This window comes from Haliotis rubra, unplaced genomic scaffold (assembly GCF_003918875.1).
Source record: "Haliotis rubra isolate DU_JTF1 unplaced genomic scaffold, ASM391887v1 Scf233, whole genome shotgun sequence".
Lineage (NCBI taxonomy): Eukaryota > Metazoa > Mollusca > Gastropoda > Lepetellida > Haliotidae > Haliotis > Haliotis rubra.
This window is the reverse complement of record NW_025766370.1, coordinates 1309185-1332037: the sequence shown is the minus strand read 5'-3', so window position 1 is coordinate 1332037 and position 22853 is coordinate 1309185. Positions and strand designations below refer to the sequence as shown.

Here is a 22853-nt window from a genome sequence, read left to right as displayed (position 1 = left end):
GAATGTCTGCTGAAAACAGAGTCGATTGTACGATTTCGACTATATCATGAACATTATGTGAATCCAGAAAATTTGATATTGTTTTAATCACAGACCCACGAACGGGGCTTATTGGTATATCAGAACATGCTTACCCATGTTGCGAACACATCGTCCATTTTATCGCTAGTTTGCCAATGATGACCAATAGAATCTGTGTCAACACAAAACCCGAGCTCGTTCTGCTCTGGCGTTGACGCCACAAATTACATCCACTGATGGAGCACTGTACTTATACTTGCATCACATGTAATTGCTATAATGATTTGCAAATGTGTGTGGCTATTATGTATTTATGCATGCATGTATGCATCATTATTACATAATGGTATGCATGATTAGAATCAGTTTATATACATATTGTGTAACGTGGAACACATAAACGCTCTAAATGACGGCTTTAGCTGTCAGCTATTATATATACATTCCGATGATTAAATGGCTAAAACGTTCAGCTATTTATGAACACAACAACAAAACACATCTCAGCTCTGAAGCCATAAAGCTTCAGGTGGTACCTTCAACAGTTAATCCATGTGATTTATCACTCAGAGTAATCCTGATAAAGTACAATATGTGGTTTAGTGTTTAATCAATTTTCTGAGTTATTCTTGAACACTGACAGAATGGTAATGTCATTGTTTAAAAATAACGTCCCTGACGTTAATCTTGGGTTCCAGTGTCTAACAAGCGAGGGATCCATATTCCAAGTCCTTCATAATAACAGTGATAATAAAATAGATATTTTTGTAGTAGCGCTTTTTCAAAACTAGTACTAAAATCTCTTTTAATCAGAGGTTATTCAAACAGAGTTTTCGTGTATCGCGGATGAGGTCAGATTGTTGTAGTGTTTTGGAATGTCAAATCAAATAGTTACAGAATTCCATACTTCAAGGTGAACGGGTGGATCGAACACTGGTTTATTTAACCGGAGTTTCATATCGATAGAAACATTCAAAGACAACATCTTCAGCGTGAACTGTTAATCATTTCGTCATATTAGGATTATACTGGGTTGGTTATAGCCTGGTACTCGCTATATCCGAATTCATTATATCAGGACGTTTCACATGACGAAGCATTTTGTGAGGATGAAAGTTCAAACATTTCAATAGTTAATCTTGATAGCAATGTAACACGATAATCCGGCATGACATACGTCCATGAATGACATCTTGTTTGACGCCACAATCAGCAATAGAACCACGCAGGTACATAATTCATGAAACCAGTGGTCGATATGGGCAGCGTCGGCAGTCTCCGAGTTTGACCATCCAATCCACATTCTGTCGACAAGCAACAGAATCCTATTGGGCAATTCTAATTGCGTTGTTTGTTGTTGTTTTGATGCTCAGCAATATCCCAGCTATATGACGTTATGTAAATAATCGAATCTGAACCAAACAATCCAGTGATCAACAGCATGAGCATCGATCTACGCAATTGGGATACGAGTCTGAACACACGGTCCCTTTAGTCGCCTCTTACGACAAGCATGGGTTGATAAAGACCAATTCCAACCCTCATCGTCACCTAAATGAGGGTTATTCCAACTGATGACAGACCAACAGTAACAACACTTCTTGCCTAGAGTTATCTGACCTTGTCTTACGGCATTCCTCTGCGACTGGCCACGGGCAATGAATATACAGGACCACTGAACACCAAGACACAAGAAGACAGCAGAGGACGGGTTTGGCGTTAAGTAGGCTGACCTCCTGACACAGTGAGAGCTATAACTACTACTCGAGCTAATTACAGGCCATAGAAGAACCCAATACTATCAATCAATACCACAAAGCCGAATACGAACTAACTGGAACAAACTGAAAGCACTGCAGATATGTCATCTGTAAGGCCGTATAAATAAGTGTTGTTTTACATCACCAACCGACATTCGACCAACATGGAGTATTTTTGATGTTTAATAGTATTGCGGGTTCGCATTTTCAGTTATTCAAATGAAATTAGAAGTTCAAATCTTTTATGTAAACTGTCTTGTCGACGAAAACTATCGCTCTTGAGTTCGGAATCAGTGATGGGATAGTGAGTTTGTGAAGCTATGGAGAGGTGTTTTGATATTGTTTACCAGTGATTAAGTTATTTTTTATCTAGCTTATAGCAAGATTCCAGCAATATTAGGGCACAGACTATACCCATATGGGGAAACGAATCAGGGAATTTGGGATCACCAGCAAACGACCACCCATTGTATCCGTGAAGATCCAGGTTAGAATTGGGCTTAAGTAACCCATACTTGTCGTAATAGGCGACTAACGGGATCGAGTGGTCAGGTTCGCTGAGTTGGTTGACACATGCCATCGTATCCTAATTGCGTAGATCGATGCTCATGTTGTCGATCACTGGATAGTGTGGACCAAACTCGATTATTTATACACGGCCGCCATACAGCTGGAATATTGCTAAGTGCGGTGTTAAACAACAAACCAACCAATCAACCAAGCCTACCCACACCCCTACGCCCCCACACCCCCTACGCCCCCACAACCCTACGCCCCCACAACACCGACAGGACAGCCATAGAGCTGGAATGTAGTTTAACAACAATATACGAGCGTGACTATTTTGGGAACATACTAAATAAAATTGTTTAGCCACCGAGCTACAGATTTCGTTGTGATGAAAAACAACGAAATGGCTTACGTGGCCTAATAACTAGAGAAGAGGATTGACAGGGCAAATTTCAGTCAGAGAAATCTTTCTGGAATTGATTGATGTCAAGTTGCGACCTGTTCGATGATTGATGGCTACAAAATTACGTTGAGTATTGACGATTTTATGCTCATGCATAGAGCCATCCTTTGGACTGGATAGAATTTCCGCTTGTTTGAACGCGTACTGTTCATTGCAGATTTATGTGGCATGAAGGATGAGTCTGGGAGTCAAATATCGCCTTCCGCAGTCATATGTTAAGATGTGTATGCAACATCTATTCCCACAGATTTTCTTTTTTGCCTATTTTGATATATGTTACGTGGACAACGAGCATCCTTACTTCCTTTTTCAGGTATAATTATATTATCACGCACTGTATTCAGGTTTCATTTTGTTTAATCAATACAATGATCAATGCACCCTCATAAATAATTAGTTATTTGGAACAATTTCTTTCAGAAACGCTCTCTCTAGTTCATTATAGCTTTCAATCCATCAATCGATATTGAAAACTATCCTCAATGAGCGATGTAATGTTGACGTTCGCTGGTGATGATACACGTTGTAATTGACACTGTGGAGATTATTCTGCTTCCAAATGAATTTCATTTTTTCCAAAATGCCAAACACAGGGAATATTTAACCTTGTCTGTTGTAGAAATACCTCTGGAAATATGATGTTTGGATTTTTTCCAATCCGACTTCAAGAAACCTTTTGGTCATGTTGCCTGATATTTGACCTTGCATTTTATTCAATTAAGCGTGAACAATATTAATAACAGCTGATGTGAACACATTCCAAAACATTGACGTGTGCTAATGGTATCAAGAGTTTTTATGGGTTCTAATTGCGGGTTCGATTCCCCACAATACAATGTGTGAAGCCCATTTCTGCTGTCCCCCACCGCGATAATGGTGGAACATTGCTTAAAGTGGCGTAAAACCATACTCACTCACTCCTTCGTATTATTGATGCTGATGCCACAACCGGTTTAGGCTACAAGCATCACGTTTGTTCCTCACTCAGACCTGACCTGTAAACCTCTTCAGCTGTATTACATATGCATTACGCATGGTTTATCATGCCTTTGAAAGAAAGTATGCTTTTAATTTGTAAAATTGACATTTTATACTCATGCTAACTGATGCGTTATATACTTGAAACGAGCATGTTTTTCCTATGCAAATAGATATGTTGACATGTCCTTCAAATGCAAACGGACATGTTATATCCGTGAACAGATCACGTCATAGGTATGATTTTTGTTTGTGTGTTTGTATAACGCTGCACTCAGCATATGGCGGTGGTCTGTACATAATCGAGTCCTGTCCAGACAATCCGGTGATCAGCATTTACCTGTGGAAATGGACCTGCTATACCCTTCTAGCAAGCATGTTTTACGTATGCAAAATGTACGTTTTGTATGCCTGAAAAAGGACCCTGTAAAATCACGTTTTACCCATGCAATTGGAACATGTCATACTTCTGTAAGGAGTCCCTATGCAGACCACGTTTTACCTGTACAAACAGACACGTTATTCCCCCGTAAATAGCGCGTTTTACCAAGGCGTATGATTATGATGCCTATGATTGAAGGGAGTGAGTGAGTTAGTGAGTTAGGTTTACGCTGCACTCAACAATATTCCAGCCGTGTGACTGCGGTCTGTAAAAAATCGAGTCTGGACCAAACAATCCAGTAATCAACAGCATGAGCATCGATCTACGCAATTGGAATGCGATGACAGGTGTCAACCCAGTCAGCGAGCCTGACCACCTGATCCCTTTAGATGTTACGACAGCATGGGTTACTGAAGACCAATTCTAACCTGGATCTTGACGGATCTGATAGAAGGGAACCTCAATTGTAAGATGGCGCGTCAGCTTCATGTGGTAGTAAAGTCGGAAGTGATGCGCGGTTAGAACGTTTACATCCGGGGTAAGCTCACCTAAAAACACTTCTTCAGTGCGATGACCACATTATGCTGGCATCTTAGCATCTGAATCTCCGAACAAAGACATCCGTGATTCCTTTCTGTTTTAATCTGTTAAATAATGTTGACAACGACCTCGAATCACTCTTCATCCACACGGGCAAGATGACATGGGGCACACGTGAAGATGTCTCGTTATAAACAGGCATATAACTCTGTGACAAACTACACATTATCAGAACAAAACCCTATGATGCTGTTAGTTTAGCAACAAATATTAGCTTGGGGCCATTGTAACCTTCAGTTCGAACATTGTCATCAATTATTAACACACAGTGTCTTGCCAGTGCATTTGCGTATAAAAGAACGAAAGCTGGTTAATTCTAATGTATTAGCAGTTGCCGTGAAACACAAAGCAGCAACACGGTGCCAGCAGCATTAACCTGCAGGTGATGAGATAGAAGAATGGCTATTAAAAATCTCTAATTGGTGTCGGGAGACGAAGGAACGTTGACTTATGTTAATTTCAAAAGAAGTCTGTCTTTGAAAAGATCGTTGATATTTCAATCGTGAAATGGCAACGTGAGCATCAGTGCACTGAAGAAAGGAAGTTTGCTTCAAAAGGCTTTCATGGTATTCCTCATATTTTATAGTTTCGAGGCGATGGAAACCCTCCAAGATTAATGAGATACCAAAATTGAACATGGGCGTATGAAGTCGGTTCGTTCATGAGATTTAAATGAATGGTTGTGTGGGGTGGGGGTGATTTTCATCACACTTGTCGAGATGACGTTCGCGTGTTAGATGGATTCATCTTGATACAGATTCCCAGGGCATTGATAAGCTTTTAAAATGGTTATTTGTTCGCTTGGAGCCGTATTATGTGCCGAGGCGTTAAAATGTAGTTCTAAAACGTGTGCTAGCAGATAAAGGGATGTGGGGCCATTTGGTGGGACGTCATCGCGTTCTGGGTAATTTTCTGTGGTGTATGGAAAAACACATTTATACAAGTTTATCGAAAAGAACTGTTTGGATAGCAAAACGGAAACCCATAGATGTCGTTACACGGGTAAAAGAGCGGTGTACGATTCAGGGGTGGAGGTTATGTAGTGTGTGCGACCAAGATGATTTCATTTATACAAAATATATGAATGCAATTGATTCCGTCTGTGTGTGCACATCTGTGTGTCTGTGCTTGTATTTGCGTCTGTATCTGTATTTGTGTATGTGTCTGTGTTTGTGTCTGTGTTTGTGTCAGTGTCTATGTCTGTGTCTGTGATTGTGTCTGTGTCTGTGTCTATGTCTATGTCTGTGTCTGTATTTGTGTCTGTGTCTGTGTTTGTGTCTGAGTCTGTGCTTGTGTCTGTGTCTGTGCTTGTGTCTGTGTCTGTGCTTGTGTCGGTGTATATGTCTGTGTCTGTGATTGTGTCGGTGTATATGTCTGTGTCTCTATATGTGTGTGTCTGTGTTTGTGTCTGTATCTGTGTCTGTGTCTGTGCTTGTGTCGGTGTATATGTCTGTGTCTGTATTTGTGTCTATGTCTGTGTCTGTGTCTATGTCTGTGTCTATGTATGTGTCTATGTATGTGCCTGTATTTGTGTCTTTGTTTGTGTGTGTGTCTGTGCTTGTGTCTGTGTCTGTATTTGTGTCTGTGTTTGTGTCTGTGTCTATGCCTGTGTCTGTGATTGTGTCTGCGTCTGTGTCTATGTCTGTGTCTGTGCTTGTGTCTGTGTCTGTGTTTGTGTCTGAGTCTGTGCTTGTGTCTGTGTCTGTGCTTGTGTCTGTGTCTGTGCTTGTGTCGGTGTATATGTCTGTGTCTGTGTCTGTGCTTGTGTCGGTGTCTGTGTCTGTATTTGTGTCTGTGCTTGTGTCGGTGTATATGTCTGTGTCTCTATATGTGTGTGTCTGTGTTTGTGTCTGTATCTGTGTCTGTGCCTGTATTTGTGTCTTTGTTTGTGTGTGTGTCTGTGCTTGTGTCTGTGTCTGTATTTGTGTCTGTGTGTGTCTGTGTTTGTGTCTGTGTGTGTCTGTGCCTGTGTCTGTGATTGTGTCTGTGTCTGTGTCTCTATGTCTGTCTGTGTCTGTGCTTGTGTCTGTGTCTGTGTTTGTGTCTGAGTCTGTGCTTGTGTCTGTGTCTGTGCTTGTGTCTGTGTCTGTGCTTGTGTCGGTGTATATGTCTGTGTCTGTGTCTGTGTCATCTGTGTCTGTGCTTGTGTCTGTGTCTGTGCTTGTGTCGTGTCTGTGCTTGTGTCGGTGTATATGTCTGTGTCTCTATATGTGTGTCTGTGTTTGTGTCTGTGTGTCTGTGTCTGTCTGTGTCTGTGTCTGTGTGTGTGTGTGTGTGTGTGTCTGTGTGTCTGTGTCTGTATTTGTGTCTGTGTGTGTCTGTGTCTATGTCTGTCTGTGTCTGTGTCTGTGTGTGTGTGTCTCTGTGTCTGTGCTTGTGTGTGTGTCTGTGTGTCTGTGTCTGTGCTTGTGTCTGTGTATATGTCTGTGTCTCTATATGTGTGTGTTGTGTGTGTGCTTGTGTCTGTCTGTGCTTGTGTCGTGTCTGTATATGTCTGTGTCTCTATGTCTGTGTTATGTCTGTGTCTCTATATGTGTGTGTCTGTGTTTGTGTCTGTATCTGTGTCTGTGTCTGTGCTTGTGTCGGTGTATATGTATGTGTCTGTATTTGTGTTTGCGTCTGTGTCTGTATCTGTGTCTCTGTCTGTATCTGTATCTGTGTCTATGTCTGTGTCTATGTATGTGCCTGTATTTGTGTCTTTGTTTGTGTGTGTGCCTGTGCTTGTGTCTGTGTCTGTGCTTGTGTCTGTATTTGTGTCTGTGTCTATGTCTATGTCAGCGTCTGTGTTATTGTCTGTATCTGTTTGTGTCTATGTCTGTTTCTGTATTTGTGTGTGTCTCGATTTGTGTTTGAATGCTTATCCACTCCGAAAACAACTGACTACCCCTTCTATATCCCCTATAAGAACATGTCTCATTACATTAGCAGTTACTAGTTTAGAGAACCCGCAGACATAAAGCAAGTAAAGGTTCGGGCTACGGCTTCTCCTGGCAACAACAGTGGGGAAGGTGTATGCAGGGACGTTGACTCGTTCTGAAATGGGGATAAGTCGGTATGGGACGACGTAATTATCTTATAGATTTTGCAGATATGATGCCATGAGACTTTAAGGTAGTCAGTGTCTTACACATCTTTCCCTAAAACTGTTAACTTTTAAAATCGGCAAATCTGCTGACATGCGGAACAACTTCTCCTCCTCCAATATGAAGCTTTACTGGAGTCACACCAGATTCGCCTCTCGCTCGCCGTTCTGGGCCTTATATCGAACTCTTTGAAGAGCTATCTTTGGATCACCGTCATTTGAAACGAATGGGAGATGAGGACAGAACCTCGCATGTTGTGGTATAAAACGTAGACACGAGATTAATTTGGACACAAGAATACCCTATAAGTTCACTTAGTGCCAATAAAACCCTGTTTCCATCAAGGTAATAGGAATTGAACCAATCATTAATCCGTGACGAGGGAGGTTGCATCTACAATACGGCCTTGAACGAAATGAGTTGTAGTTCGGTTCCAAAACAATCATGCAAGTAGATCAAAGCTGGTTCATTTGGTGGTGAGAGAATCCATCGTGCTCAATCGAGCTTCGGCGGAACCATAAACAAGTACCGTTACCAATACATCAGTCCATTATGTCTTCTCGCACTACAGACAGGTTGATGCAAGTGGCAGGGAGGTTTTCGAAGCACCAAAGGAGAGTCCAGGATGCTGTAGCATTTCGTCATCTTTGGGTAAATGGGCCGAAAGGAGAGGAGAACGGTAATAACGAGCATGAGAACCCGATTGCACAATGGATATTTTGGGTGTAACCATGACATGGTACCAATAATGGTCTTTTCAGTAATTCCATGTTGTCACGCTACTGAGTACTAAAGCACATAGAAAAGGTGGAACCTGACATGCGATATCAGTGTATGTCCACCACGTAGATTCAACCCAAAAAGTTGAATAATACGTCCCCACAACTTGTTCACAGTTTCAGTGAAGACTTGGGAATGATATATGTATCCTGATTGGGGCATGGATGCTATTAAACCGTTTCCTGACGGTTCGGTAGCCTTGTGATTAATGCGCTGCTCGTCACGACGAAGGTACAGGTTCTATTCCCCCCATTTCTTATATCCCCCGCCATCACATCTCTTGAATATTGCCGTAAAACGAAAACTCACTCATTCGCCCTATAAACCCTTTACCCTCATGTCTACCCGTGAAGGTCCGGGTTTTAATATTGATCTGCAGTCACCCATGCTTGTCGTAAGAGGCGACTGACGGTATCGGGTGGTCAGGCTCGCTGACTTGGTTGACATATGTCATCGTTTCCCAATTGAGCAGATGGATGCTCATGTTGTAGATCACTGGATTGTCTGGTCCAGACTCGATTAATTACAGACCGCCGCCATATAGCTGGAATATTGCTGAGTGCGGCATAAAACTAAACTCACTCACTTACCCTCATGTCTCATGTACCAGCAGTTGCAGACGTGGCAATGTGCCGAACGTCATTTTACACGGTGTTCCTTTAGTCTCCAACCATATGACGACATATCACCTGATACTGATAGTTAGCCCGTAACGTTAAACATCGACTGAGTATGGTGACGCACCAATGGATAGACAATGAATCGACTAATTCAGCTTCAGAGGTGACATTCATACAGGTAACATTTACATCGGTATTAATCCGTTACATTACTGTCCCAGATTGTAACGTATCACTACAAAAAGCCTAAATATATTGCACCGCTACAATTGACCTGCATGTACCACATCATTGTTTGTTGCCTCTAAAGTAATGTGTCACTAGCAGTAGCCTTGATAGTAATGTGCCTGTACCAGTAGCCTGGATAGTAATGTGCCTGTACCAGTAGCCTGGATAGTAATGTACCTGTACCAGTAGCCTGGATAGTAATGTGCCTGTACCAGTAGCCTGGATAGTAATGTACCTGTACCAGTAGCCTTGATAGTAATGTATCTGTACCAGTAGCCTGGATAGTAATGTGCCTGTACCAGTAGCCTTGATAGTAATGTGCCTGTACGAGTAGCCTTGATAGTAATGTACCTGTACCAGTAGCCTTGATAGTAATGTGCCTGTACCAGTAGTCTGGATAGTAATGTGCCTGTACCAGTAGCCTGGATAGTAATGTGCCTGCACCAGTAGCCTGGATAGTAATGTATCTGTACCAGTAGTCTGGATAGTAATGTATCTGTACCAGTAGCCTGGATAGTAATGTGCCTGTACCAGTAGCCTTGATAGTAATGTGCCTGTACCAGTAGTCTGGATAGTAATGTGCCTGTACCAGTAGCCTGGAAAGTAATGTACCTGTACCAGTAGTCTGGATAGTAATGTGGCTGTACCAGTAGTCTGGATAGTAATGTATCTGTACCAGTAGCCTGGAAAGTAATGTACCTGTACCAGTAGCCTAGATAGTAATGTGCCTGTACCAGTAGCCTGGATAGTAATGTACATGTACCCGTAGCCTGGATAGTAATGTACCTGTACCAGTAGCCTGGATAGTAATGTATCTGTACCAGTAGCCTGGATAGTAATGTACCTGTACCAGTAGCCTTGATAGTGATGTACCTGTACGCGTAGCCTTGATAGTAATGTACCTGTACCAGTAGTCTGGATAGTAATGTACCTGTACCAGTAGTCTGGATAATAATGTACCTGTACCCGTAGCCTGGATAATAATGTACCTTTACCCGTAGCCTGGATAATAATGTACCTTTATCCGTAGCCTGGATAATAATGTACCTGTACCCGTAGCCTGGATAATAATGTACCTGTACCCTTAGCCTGGATAATAATGTACCTGTACCCATAGCCTGGATAATAATGTACCTGTACCAGTAGCCTGGATAATAATGTACCTGTACCCGTAGCCTGGATAATAATGTACCTGTACCAGTAGCCTGGATAATAATGTATCTGTACCAGTAGCCTGGATAGTAATGTACCTGTACCAGTAGTCTGGATAGTAATGTATCTGTACCAGTAGCCTGGATAGTAATGTACCTGTACCAGTAGCCTAGATAGTAATGTGCCTGTACCAATAGCCTGGATAGTAATGTGCCTGTACCAGGAGCCTGGATAGTAATGTACCTGTACCAGTAGTCTGGATAGTAATGTACGTGTACCAGTAATCTGGATAGTAATGTACCTGTACCAGTAGTCTGGATAGTAATGTGCCTGTACCAGTAGTCTGGATAGTAATGTACCTGTACCAGTAGCCTAGATAGTAATGTACCTGTACCAGTAGCCTAGATAGTAATGTACCTGTACCAGTAGCCTTGATAGTAATGTACCTGTACGCGTAGCCTGGATAGTAATGTACCTGTACCAGTAGTCTGGATAGTAATGTACCTGTACCAGTAGTCTGGATAGTAATGTACCTTTACGCGTAGCCTGGATAGTAATGTACCTGTACCCGTAGCCTGGATAATAATGTACCTTTACCCGTAGCCTGGATAATAATGTACCTGTACCTGTAGCCTGGATAATAATGTACCTTTACCCGTAGCCTGGATAATAATGTACCTTTACCCGTAGCCTGGATAATAATGTACTTGTACCCGTAGCCTGGATAATAATGTACCTGTACCCTTAGCCTGGATAATAATGTACCTGTACCCGTAGCCTGGATAATAATGTACCTTTACCAGTCGCCTGGATAATAATGTACCTGTACCCGTAGCCTGGATAATAATGTACCTGTACCAGTAGCCTGGATAATAATGTATCTGTACCAGTAGCCTGGATAGTAATGTACCTGTACCCGTAGCCTGGCTAATAATGTACCTGTACCAGTAGCATTGATAATAATGTATATGTACCAGTAGCCTGGATAGATGTATCACTATCCCTAGTATTCATCAGTGGCCTAGGTAGTACTACTTGTGGCCTGGATAGTAACTGCTTTATGAGACCACTGTTTATCGTCAACCGAGGGATTCATTTTACAGGATAAAAATTGTGATAGCGCATTCTTTTGGTCCCTTTCAGTGATTCACCTTAGAACTGGATGAAAATCTTTATTGGTGCTTCATCATTTTCTTAAGGATAGCAGTGCACTTGGAATGTATTTGACATTTGTTATAACGAGGGAAGGAAGTTCTGTACTGCTTGGATCCAATCCTTTAAGAATATGATCGCAATTATTTTTCAACGGATTTTTAATGGCTGCACACTACGTTAGCAATACTTTCGCGGTGATCGAGCCCAGGCATAGTAACTTGCAGCAGAGTCACTAGACCTTTGTGGACTTGCGCCGACGAGATGGTAAGAAGTGGTCACAGTAATTAAATGAAAGGCTTCTGTGTTTCAGCCATGCTATGACATGATGAACGTGTTTTGTGCAGGCAAGCAAAAAGTTAATTTGAAGCCAATAATTGCATCGTGTTACATTGGCTTTGTTCCATCTCAAGAAAATGAATCTTTTGTCTGTCCTGTCTTCATCATTTACTGCTCGAAGCGGCAATTGTGAAGCAGAGGAAAGACTTTTGAATAAACGTACTTTTCTTTTAAATGGTCCACTAAGCATTGCGTTCTCTATTTCTTTCTTCCTTTGAATTTCTTACAAACTCCTACTTTTGGCATTTCTTTTTTGCTTTGAATGACCCACTAACCCCTACTTTCTACTTTCTTTTTCCCCCTTGAATGACCTAAAACCCCTACTACTGGCATTTCTTTTTTTCCTTTGAATGACTCACTTACCCTACTTTCTTCTTTCTTTTTCCCCCTTGAATGGCCTAATACCCCTACTATTGTCAATTCTTTTTTAACCTTTGAATGACCCACTAACTCCTACTTTCTACTTTCTTTTGGCCCCTTGAATGACCTAATACCCCTACTATTGGCAATTCTTTTTTACCTTTGAATGACCCACTAAACCATACTTTCTACTTTCTTTTCTTCTTTGAATGACTCACTAACCCCTACTTTCTCCATTTCTCTTTTCTTTTGATTCTCTCACTAACTCTTACTTTCTCCCTTGCCTTCCTTTCCAATCTCAGCCGCCAGTGCTGTATGATTCTTATGTACCACACATCCCTGGCCACTTGTAACCTACTATCCCGTTTCTCGTTTGTGCGTCTCTCTCATTGCTCGCCCTTCGTTCCATTCTTCACTTGCAACAAAGTAAAGATCTCCTCTTTCCACTCACCAACCTCAGCAAGAAGCATCGTACATGATCTCTTCCACCGCACAGACCCTCCGCACTATAACTATACTCTTCAACTACCACCCTAAACGTTACTCTCCTTCTAAACGATCAGGTTCTGAGAAACATCACAACTCATATCATCATATGCATAAGGGTTAAGTTTATATTCAGCTATACGTTCAGGACACGGCCATCACAACCCTCGTATCTTAACTCTCAATCGTCCACCCTCCAACCACCACCCACAACCATCAAAACATCAAAACGATCTGGCCCCGACAAACATGTCCTCTCTTGCACTGTACAAGCTCCATGTCTCTGCCCAGCTATACAACCGATTCAAGACACTAACACGACACTCAACCCTCAACCCTCAACAATCAACACTCAACCTTCAACAATCAACACTCAACCTTCCACCCACAACCTCCCACCTTCCATTTTCTCCGAACATAAACAGACTTGTTCTTTCCAATCACCACCTGAGTTTCATCAGAGAAAATAATTTTCTTCCAATAGTCAAGTGGTAAATGTCTCTTATTCCTACACCAAGCAATCCTCTTTCTTCTGATCACCTTAGAAATTGTGCTAGTTTTCCGAATAGCACATTTTCGAAAACCATAGAAATGGAGTTTTCTTTGAACTGTTCTTTTAGATAGTACTTGGCTGTGTACCTTATTGAATTCATGAGTCAAATCTGTCAAAGATTGCCTACGATTGCCTTGCACCATACGCCAAAGTCGGCGATCACTTCTTTAGTCAGACAATTTGGGCCTCCCACTTGTAGCCTTGTTTTCTACTGAAAAGCAGGCAGAAAAATTCTTCCAGACTCTAGAGACAGTAGATTCGTGTATCCCCAAAATCTTAACAATGTTGCAATTTTTCTCTCCACTCTGTTTAAAAAATATTAACCTTTCTTTCAACCTGGGAGTCAATTCTCTTCTGACTGAAACCATGATTTCATCTCCAGTGTAAACAGGATGTCGTCTGCTCCACCTACTTCCTGTAGGTACTAGGTGAAAAAGTAACCCCTAAAATATGTTCCTATACCAAAATATATTTTTTTATGTAAACAGTATAATTTTTTTTATCCAAATACCTAACGGCCATCTCAGCTCAAATACAGTGGCAGCCATTTTCTTGCAACACTTTTGGCATGGTGCTGTATATTCAAGCACAAAGCACCCCCTGTAACCACATTTTCTAAAACATCATCGGGGAAATAAGACGTAACTCGTAACGGGAAAATCAATACCATGGATTATCGACAAACAGAAATAGTCACCGCTCCACCACGGGAGACATTTTACTTCTTCTGTGTGGGATTTTCCTGTAAACATTAGCAGTGGGGCGCCCATTCCGGTGCTTTGCCAGATATAACATCTTTTTTCTGATGGACTAAACTGGATTAAAGTCTTCCCTATCTGACATGACATTAAATATCAATGTCATGTTCAACGTAAATGTTTTCGAAGTGAGGAGCCGAGAACCTTAAGAAAATACAATAAGAAGTGGGTGTTTTAAGCCACAGACTTCTATGCTGCAGCTGTATCACGCTGCCTTGCAACTCTTGATCTGAAAACCGGTGGTTGATAGCATGAACAACAGTTAATGTCGTAATAATGACAAAGAATTAACTCAGACATTGTGACCAACCGATCTAACCGACCAAGACGTATGGTGTCTTGACTTGCTATTTAGTATCACGGATGTCTTTGTTTGGAGATTCAGATGCTAAGATGCCAGCATAATGTGGTCATCGCACTGAAGAAGTATTTTTTACGTGAGCTTACCCAGGATGTAAACGTTCTAAACGCTCATCACTTCTGACTTTACGACCACAGGAAGCTGACGCGCCATCTTTCAATTGAGGTTCCCTTATATCAGATCCGTCAAGATCCGGGTTAGAATTGATCTTCAGTAGCCCATGCTTGTCGTAAGAGGCGACAAACGGGATCAGGTGGTCAAGCTCGCTGACTTGGTTGACACATGTAATCGTATCCCAATCGATAGATCGATGGTCATGCTGTTGATCACTGGATTGTCTGGTCCAGACTTGATTATTTACAGACCGCTGCCATATAGCGGTAATATTGTTGAGTGCAGCGTAAAATTAAACTCACTCGCTCACTAGTATCGGACTCTCCTCCATGAATTCTATTATGTTAATTACATCTTGTTTTTAACAATATTAGCAGAAAATTCCTTTGTCAATAATATTTGTTTAGCCATATCTTTGGTACACGTGTGAAGTAGTCTAGTACCACATAAACAATCAAGTCTGCATCAAATCAGAATTTGATTAATGCTCAATGTTTAGATGAGTGAGTGAGAGAGGATTTATAGTAACATCGGCAATTTTAGCCATATTCTGACTAAAACAGATCATGCAGTAATTATTTGTCAGCAAAAACAACTAGATTATGACAGATAGAGATTTAAAACTGGCTTGTAACTTAAACATTAACTGTTACGGACAATACAGACATAACTGGCTATAGATCGCCAGCAAATGAAGGTAGACCACTATACTAGGGACCATGAGGACTTACAGAACTTTTGCTGCCTGCATGGACCGTAGCTGCATTTACATCTCAATGTCTGGGCACAGTAACACTCAGTGAACAAGTCCACCCAATCCACATAGAGGTTATTTCAAAACCTCAGTGGTCATTTAGAAACGTGTTAACCTGGTGGATTCCCCACCGTAACACTGTGTACTGGGATATGCTGTTTATGTACTTGTGTTTCTGGAGTCTTTGGTTGTAATGGAACCGAATCCATTTTCGACATTACAGAAGATAAACGGTCCAACACACATTTGTGAAAGCTCTCACTATTAGAGTTCAGAGCACACGGACAAAAAGCACGGAGCGATCTTCTTCGGCGAAGCGTTTTATTGATTATTATATAAAGTAATGTAATCTTTAATTCCTTCAGAATGAATCGCAGTTGTATATGCGTTATGCATACACCCATGAATGTCGTTTTGGTGGATTTATGTTTCGATGTTTATTGATTTGATATTCACATGAAGTCTTGTCCAACCCCATCTCACTGAGACAGTTTGACCTTCGGATCACTCAGAAGCGAGAGAAATCAAATCAATACGTTTGAAAAGTTATTTGTGGAGTTGTATTGAATTTCATATTTTGACATGAATAGTTGCCAACTTTACATTGACGAGTGACATTTGGAAGAAGAGTTGAGGTGAAATGAGGCTGTAGGTAGCTTTCATGATTACTCTCTTTTATAGCGACCTACTTGAGCAGAGCGGGGCGGGATGTCGGGATCTCCCTATACTGGTTTTATAGCGTCTTTCCCACTGAGATACCATGCAACAGTTTTGACAATGATATTCCATTCAGACACAGTAGACTAACCCCGACCCGACTAATTTTATGTCTTTAATGATAAAAGTAATATCTCTCCAGGCAGACACTCTTGTGTTATGGCCTTGCTGCCGAGCAATAGGCAAGGTATTAAGAGGTGTGTTCTTTTAATGTAAGCCACGGCTGGGGATTGAACAATCGACCTCCAGCTCATTGAGAGGAGGTTCTACCCACTTGACCACGGCGACGATCCCACATAGCAGAGTATACGACATGTTGGTTTGATGACAGCATGAAACCATTTCACAGCATACATCATTCAAACATTTGAAACTGGATATGACACGGTGTACCTGTGGGCTAAAACTGTAAACATAGCAATAGTCTTGGAGAGTAGAAGCAGTCAAACGTAGATATATACACAAACGACACATCACACTCTTACATGCACGCACACACGCACGTACACATGCACGCACGCACATTCAAACTCAAAACATACAACACAGCAGAAGGAAAATACACGCACATCAAGAGCAAACGCTCCTCCCCCCCCCCACACACACACAGGCGCGCGTGCGCACGCACACGCAATACACAGAACCATGCATATCAGACACCACATGCACATAACCAACACATACCACGCACATATACCACAGCATACACTACACACATACACAACACACACATAACCAACACATACCACAGCATACACCACACACAGAACCATGCATACAATACACTACACACACACATAACCCACTCATACCACGCACATATACCACAGCATACACCACACACAGAACCATGCATACAATACACTACACACACACATACATAACCGACACTCATACCACGCACATATACCACAGCATACACCACACACAGAACCATGCATACCATACACTACACACACACATAACCGACAAATACCACGCACATATACCACAGCATACACCACACACAGAACCATGCATACAATACACTACACACATACATAACCGACACATACCACGCACATATACCACGGCATACACCACACACAGAACCATGCATACAATACACTACACACATACATAACCGACACATACCACGCACATATACCACGGCATACACCACACACAGAACCACGCATACAATACACCATACACACACATAACCGACACATACCACGCACATATACCACAGCATACACTACACACAGAACCACGCATACACTACAACACACTAATATATAACCGACACATACCACGCACATAAACCACGGCATACACCACACACAGAACCACGCATACACTACAACGCACACATACATAACCCACTCATACCACGCACATAAACCACGGCATACACCACACACAGAACCATGCATACAATACGCTACACACACACATAACCGACACATACCACGCACATATACCACAGCATACACCACACACAGAACCATGCATACAATACACTACACACACACATAACCGACACATACCACGCACATATACCACAGCATACACCACACACAGAACCATGCATACAATACACTACACACACACATAACCGACTCATACCACGCACATATACCACAGCATGCACCACACACAGAACCATGCATACAATACACTACACACATACATAACCGACTCATACCACGCACATATACCACAGCATACACCACACACAGAACCATGCATACAATACACCACACACATACATAACCGACACATACCACGCACATATACCACAGCATACACCACACACAGAACCATGCATACAATACACCACACACATACATAACCGACTCATACCACGCACATATACCACAGCATACAGCACACACAGAACCATGCATACAATACACTACACACATAAATAACCGACTCATACCACGCACATATACCACAGCATGCACCACACACAGAACCATGCATACAATACACTACACACATACATAACCGACTCATACCACGCACATATACCACAGCATACAGCACACACAGAACCATGCATACAATACACAACACACATACATAACCGACTCATACCACGCACATATACCACAGCATACACCACACACAGAACCATGCATACAATACACTACACACATACATAACCGACACATACCACGCACATATACCACAGCATACACCACACACAGAACCATGCATACAATACACTACACACATACATAACCGACTCATACCACGCACATATACCACAGCATACAGCACACACAGAACCATGCATACAATACACCACACACATATATAACCGACTCATACCACGCACATATACCACGGCATACACCACACACAGAACCACGCATACAATACACCATACACACACATAACCGACACATACCACGCACATATACCACAGCATACACTACACACAGAACCACGCATACACTACAACACACTAATATATAACCGACACATACCACGCACATAAACCACGGCATACACCACACACAGAACCACGCATACACTACAACGCACACATACATAACCCACTCATACCACGCACATAAACCACGGCATACACCACACACAGAACCATGCATACAATACACTACACACATACATAACCGACACATACCACGCACATATACCACAGCATACACCACACACATACACAACATCCTACACCACACAACACATCACACACATACACCACGCGTATATACCACACGCGCGCACACACGCACATAGAACACTAAACACATACAGCTCACCGTAATCCTCTCCCACTCCACCATGTTACCCAATTACAAGTTAAGCAGTTCAGCAGTACTTACTGATTTTGCAGTTGGAAAATTGACTTCATGGAATGTCACGCTTGCAAGCCAAATGGTTAAAAAGAAGATGTACATGAGAAATGTCATTGTTTCTCTTCCAGTAATGAAAAGTTTCAAAGACCTAATGAGACCCACCATGTTGGAGGCGTTTCCGAGACGTAAATCTGGTGACATTCTGTGCCATGTGTTTAATGTCTCTGAGACACTCTTTACAGCAGTAAATATTCCCCCCGACAATAACACTGCCATAGTGCAGAATTCAGACACATCTGTCTATTCATTACATATAATCCCTACGTCTTCTTGTAAAGACACTTTATCCCTTCCTGGGGGACAAATATTGTGTTGAAAAATTGCGTCCCTTTGGTCTCCCAGGATCGTTGGTTTGAATGTAACTGCGGGATAATGTTCTCGATATACTTCCGTCGTAACTTGGTGGTTATCGTATACCATAATGGCAACCATCTCCGTTCATTACATGAGTGAGTGAGTGAGTTTTCAGTTTTACGCCGCTTTTATCCCAGCAATATCACGGCGGGAGACACTGGGGGACCTAGAAATGGTCTTCACACATTGTACCAATGTGGGGAATCGAACCCGGGCCTTCGACGAGACGAGCGAATGCTTTAACCACTTATCTAACCCAACGTGCCGTTCATTAAATGACGAGGATGATGACGACGACGACGACGATGATGATAATGATAATGGTTGCATTGTAATTTTGGTGCGAAGCGTCATTGCACAATGACGTCAACATAATGTCAATCTTCTTCACAAATGAGGAAAACAGATCAACCTTTTGATGCAAAAGCTGTTTGCATATTTAACTCAAAGTTAATTTTTGTTCAGTTATTCTCTTATGTAAAACTGTCCAGTCAAATGTGATTTCATCAAACAAGTGTGCTTCATGCAAAACAAGGGACATAACCAGGTGCCTTCATATTTGAACAGTTAGACTAAATAACACATATACAGAATACACAGGAAAATGATCGTATTACATCTTACGTGATTCAACTTACAACATTCGTGATATCAATGTTTACCATGATATTCACCATATCTCTACATCAGTTTAATCTGTTTACTCTGAGGAATATATGTCTATGTTTTCTGTATTAATGAGTTTTTCATACCCTACTACATGTTTACCATAATATTCAACAAGTGTCTGCAACATATTCACTTTTGTTCTCTAAGGAAAATATATAATTTTTTATGAATAAGCAGATGTATTCCAAGAACTACGCCAATGACAACGTCGCAAGTGGCTGTAGACGCCGCCATGTCGCCCCCAACAACCTCAGCTATCGTGTACACTACGGATGAATTGATATATTTTACACTTTGTCTGAGAACCTCCCTGTTGGTAAACAATACCAAGATAAAGTCAATATTTTGTGTTTACATATACCCATGGCACTTTCATCATCTTCAGAAAGAAACCGTTGTTTTCTTGTAACATTCTGTTGATTAACATCTTTGTGATGCATCAAATTGTCCTTTTTTAAGTTTTGGTACTTTGTTATACAAGATACATAAACAAGGGCTTAATCTTTCATATGGTCTTCACTAACGGAACTCTCAAGTTCCATACGCAACCTCATTGTTTGTCCGTTATATTCAAAACTCTGAAGAATCTAAAACAATTTGTTCACACAGGTGAAGCAATTCAAAAGAATTGTATCAACAACGGTGAAAGAATTTAACGCAAACGTGTAATCAGAATAGGAATAAAACACTGAAAACTGCAAAATAGAAACCCTTCATCATATACTTAGCACTGCTCTGGTGTCTGATATCGCTCTCCAAGAAGTGAAAATAACATAATATCAACTTGTGATTGATATCCCGATACAATTTCATGTCTTATACAGCACCGTTTTATAGATACATTTCAATGACAACATTGTATGTTTATTTTGTACAATAACATCATTTTACTTTCAAACATACATAAACTGATTGCATATTTTAGATGCATACATGATGCTTCTGCGTTCACATCACTTGTTTATCTACCATCAATACATTTCCATTATTTACACAAGCATCGTGCTTTCATAACAAGTCATCATTTGACGACCTTTAAGTCAGAAGCCATATTCAATTAAGGTATCATATGAAGTAGACAAGAGGGTAATTTCACATTAGCTTACCTTCGTTCTTTAGCGCTTCTCAATACCTCAGGAACACCTTACACAGAAAATGTTCAAGAATTCATAACCACTGGTTCCATCGTAACTTAAACCAGATCAATCGTCAGTTGTAATAACCCATTTGACAATCACCGTCAAGATGTAGACACCTGCCCCAGAACTGAGCACATCCTTCCTTTCTAAGCACGTGTAGACGGTGTGCTTCCTCTATAACATGGCTCCCACGAATGTTCTGTTGCGACAGCACATCACTTCAGTCTCGGAAATAAGTAGCGCTAACTGCCCTCTTTTGGCGTTGGAGATTGATTATAGGAAGCGACGGAATACACGGGCGTCGCCTGTAGTGGTGTTGGGGTAAGGTTAAGCATTGGATAAGGTCTAGGGATGATGTGATACGAGACGCTGTGGGGTTCCGATTTAATCTGATCAATATGTGGTAACATAAACAACTATGTTTTGGCTACTGTTGCTATTGCTGCTGATGTTATTGTTTGTATTATAAACATAGTTGTTGTTTTTGCTCTTGTTTGATAAGTGTTCTGGAACATTATGGCATCAAGCTGATTTTCGGGATGATGTGGAGGTACATTGTAAGGAGGTAATTAAATATCATAAATGAATTAGGGTATACAGCGATGCATGGGTGATGGGACGCAATAACGAGGGGTTGTGTGTGTGTGTGTGTGTGTGTGTGTGTGTGTGTGTGTGTGTGTGTGTGTGAGAGAGAGAGACTGACTGACTGACTGAGTTTAGTTTTACGCCGCTTTTAGCAATATTCCTGCAATATTATGGCGGGGGACACCAGAAATGGGCTTCACACATTGTGCCCATGTGGGGAATCGAACCCGGGTCTTTGGCTTGACGAGCCAACGCTTGAACCACTAGGCTACCCCACCGCCCAGAGAAAGAGAGAGACATTGAGTGAATGATTCGGTGGGTGATAGACAATTAATGATTGAGCGAAGCATCGCGTGAGTGAGTGATAGAGAGAATGAGTCAGGGCGACAAGGCAAACGTGATTGGGAGGTAATGTGTAAGCTAAGAGGTGATGAGTTAGTGAGGCAGTGATAGTGAATGGGCAAGGGTGAGAGAGAGAACTAATGTGAGTGAGTAAGTTGAGTGAGCGAGAGAGATATGCGTGTGTGTTTGTTCGTTGTTTAACCCCGCACTCAGCGATATTCCAGCTATATGGCGGCGATCTGTAAATAATCGATGTGGATCAGACAAACCCTTGATCAACTGCATGAACATCGTTCTACGAAATTTCTGTATGATGACACGTGTCAAGGAAGTCTGCGATCCTGACCACCCGATCCACACATAACCCATGCGTGTCGTAAGAGGCGACTAACGGGATCCGGTGGACCAATTTTAACTCGGATCTTTACGGGCGTGAAGCAACGAATGAAAGATGAAGTGAGAGAGGCAGCGTGCGTGAGTGAGTGAGCGTAAGTTAATGAGACTGAATTAATGATGATGTGAATGAGTGAGAGTGAGTGAGTGAGTTTACTCATCAATTTTCCAGCTACATGGCGACGGTCGAGTGAGAGAGAGGCATTGAGACTGAATGAGTGAACGATGCAATGGGAGTGAATGAGTGAACGATGCAATGGGAGTTAATGAGTGAACGATGCCATGAGAATGAATGCGGCAATGTGTGAATGATTAGGAAATTCAATGAGCGAG

The 22853-nt window shown here is 41.7% G+C and overlaps 1 protein-coding gene across 4 annotated transcripts in view; it reads right to left on the bottom strand.

Annotated features, from left to right (window-relative positions):
• LOC124278236 (PDF receptor-like) overlaps positions 1-21576 on the bottom strand; it is a 77668-nt gene extending 56092 nt beyond the window's left edge. For 3 of the 4 annotated variants that reach the window (XM_046713959.1, XM_046713958.1, XM_046713961.1), the window contains exon 1: positions 135-229. In XM_046713959.1, coding sequence (XP_046569915.1) covers positions 135-158 — 24 coding nt within the window. In that variant the 5' untranslated portion in view covers positions 159-229. Of the gene's footprint in view, positions 1-134; positions 230-21167 lie in introns of those variants that run through there. The other variant, XM_046713960.1, reaches the window with a different exon arrangement.
• Between the last annotated feature and the right edge of the window lie 1277 nt (positions 21577-22853).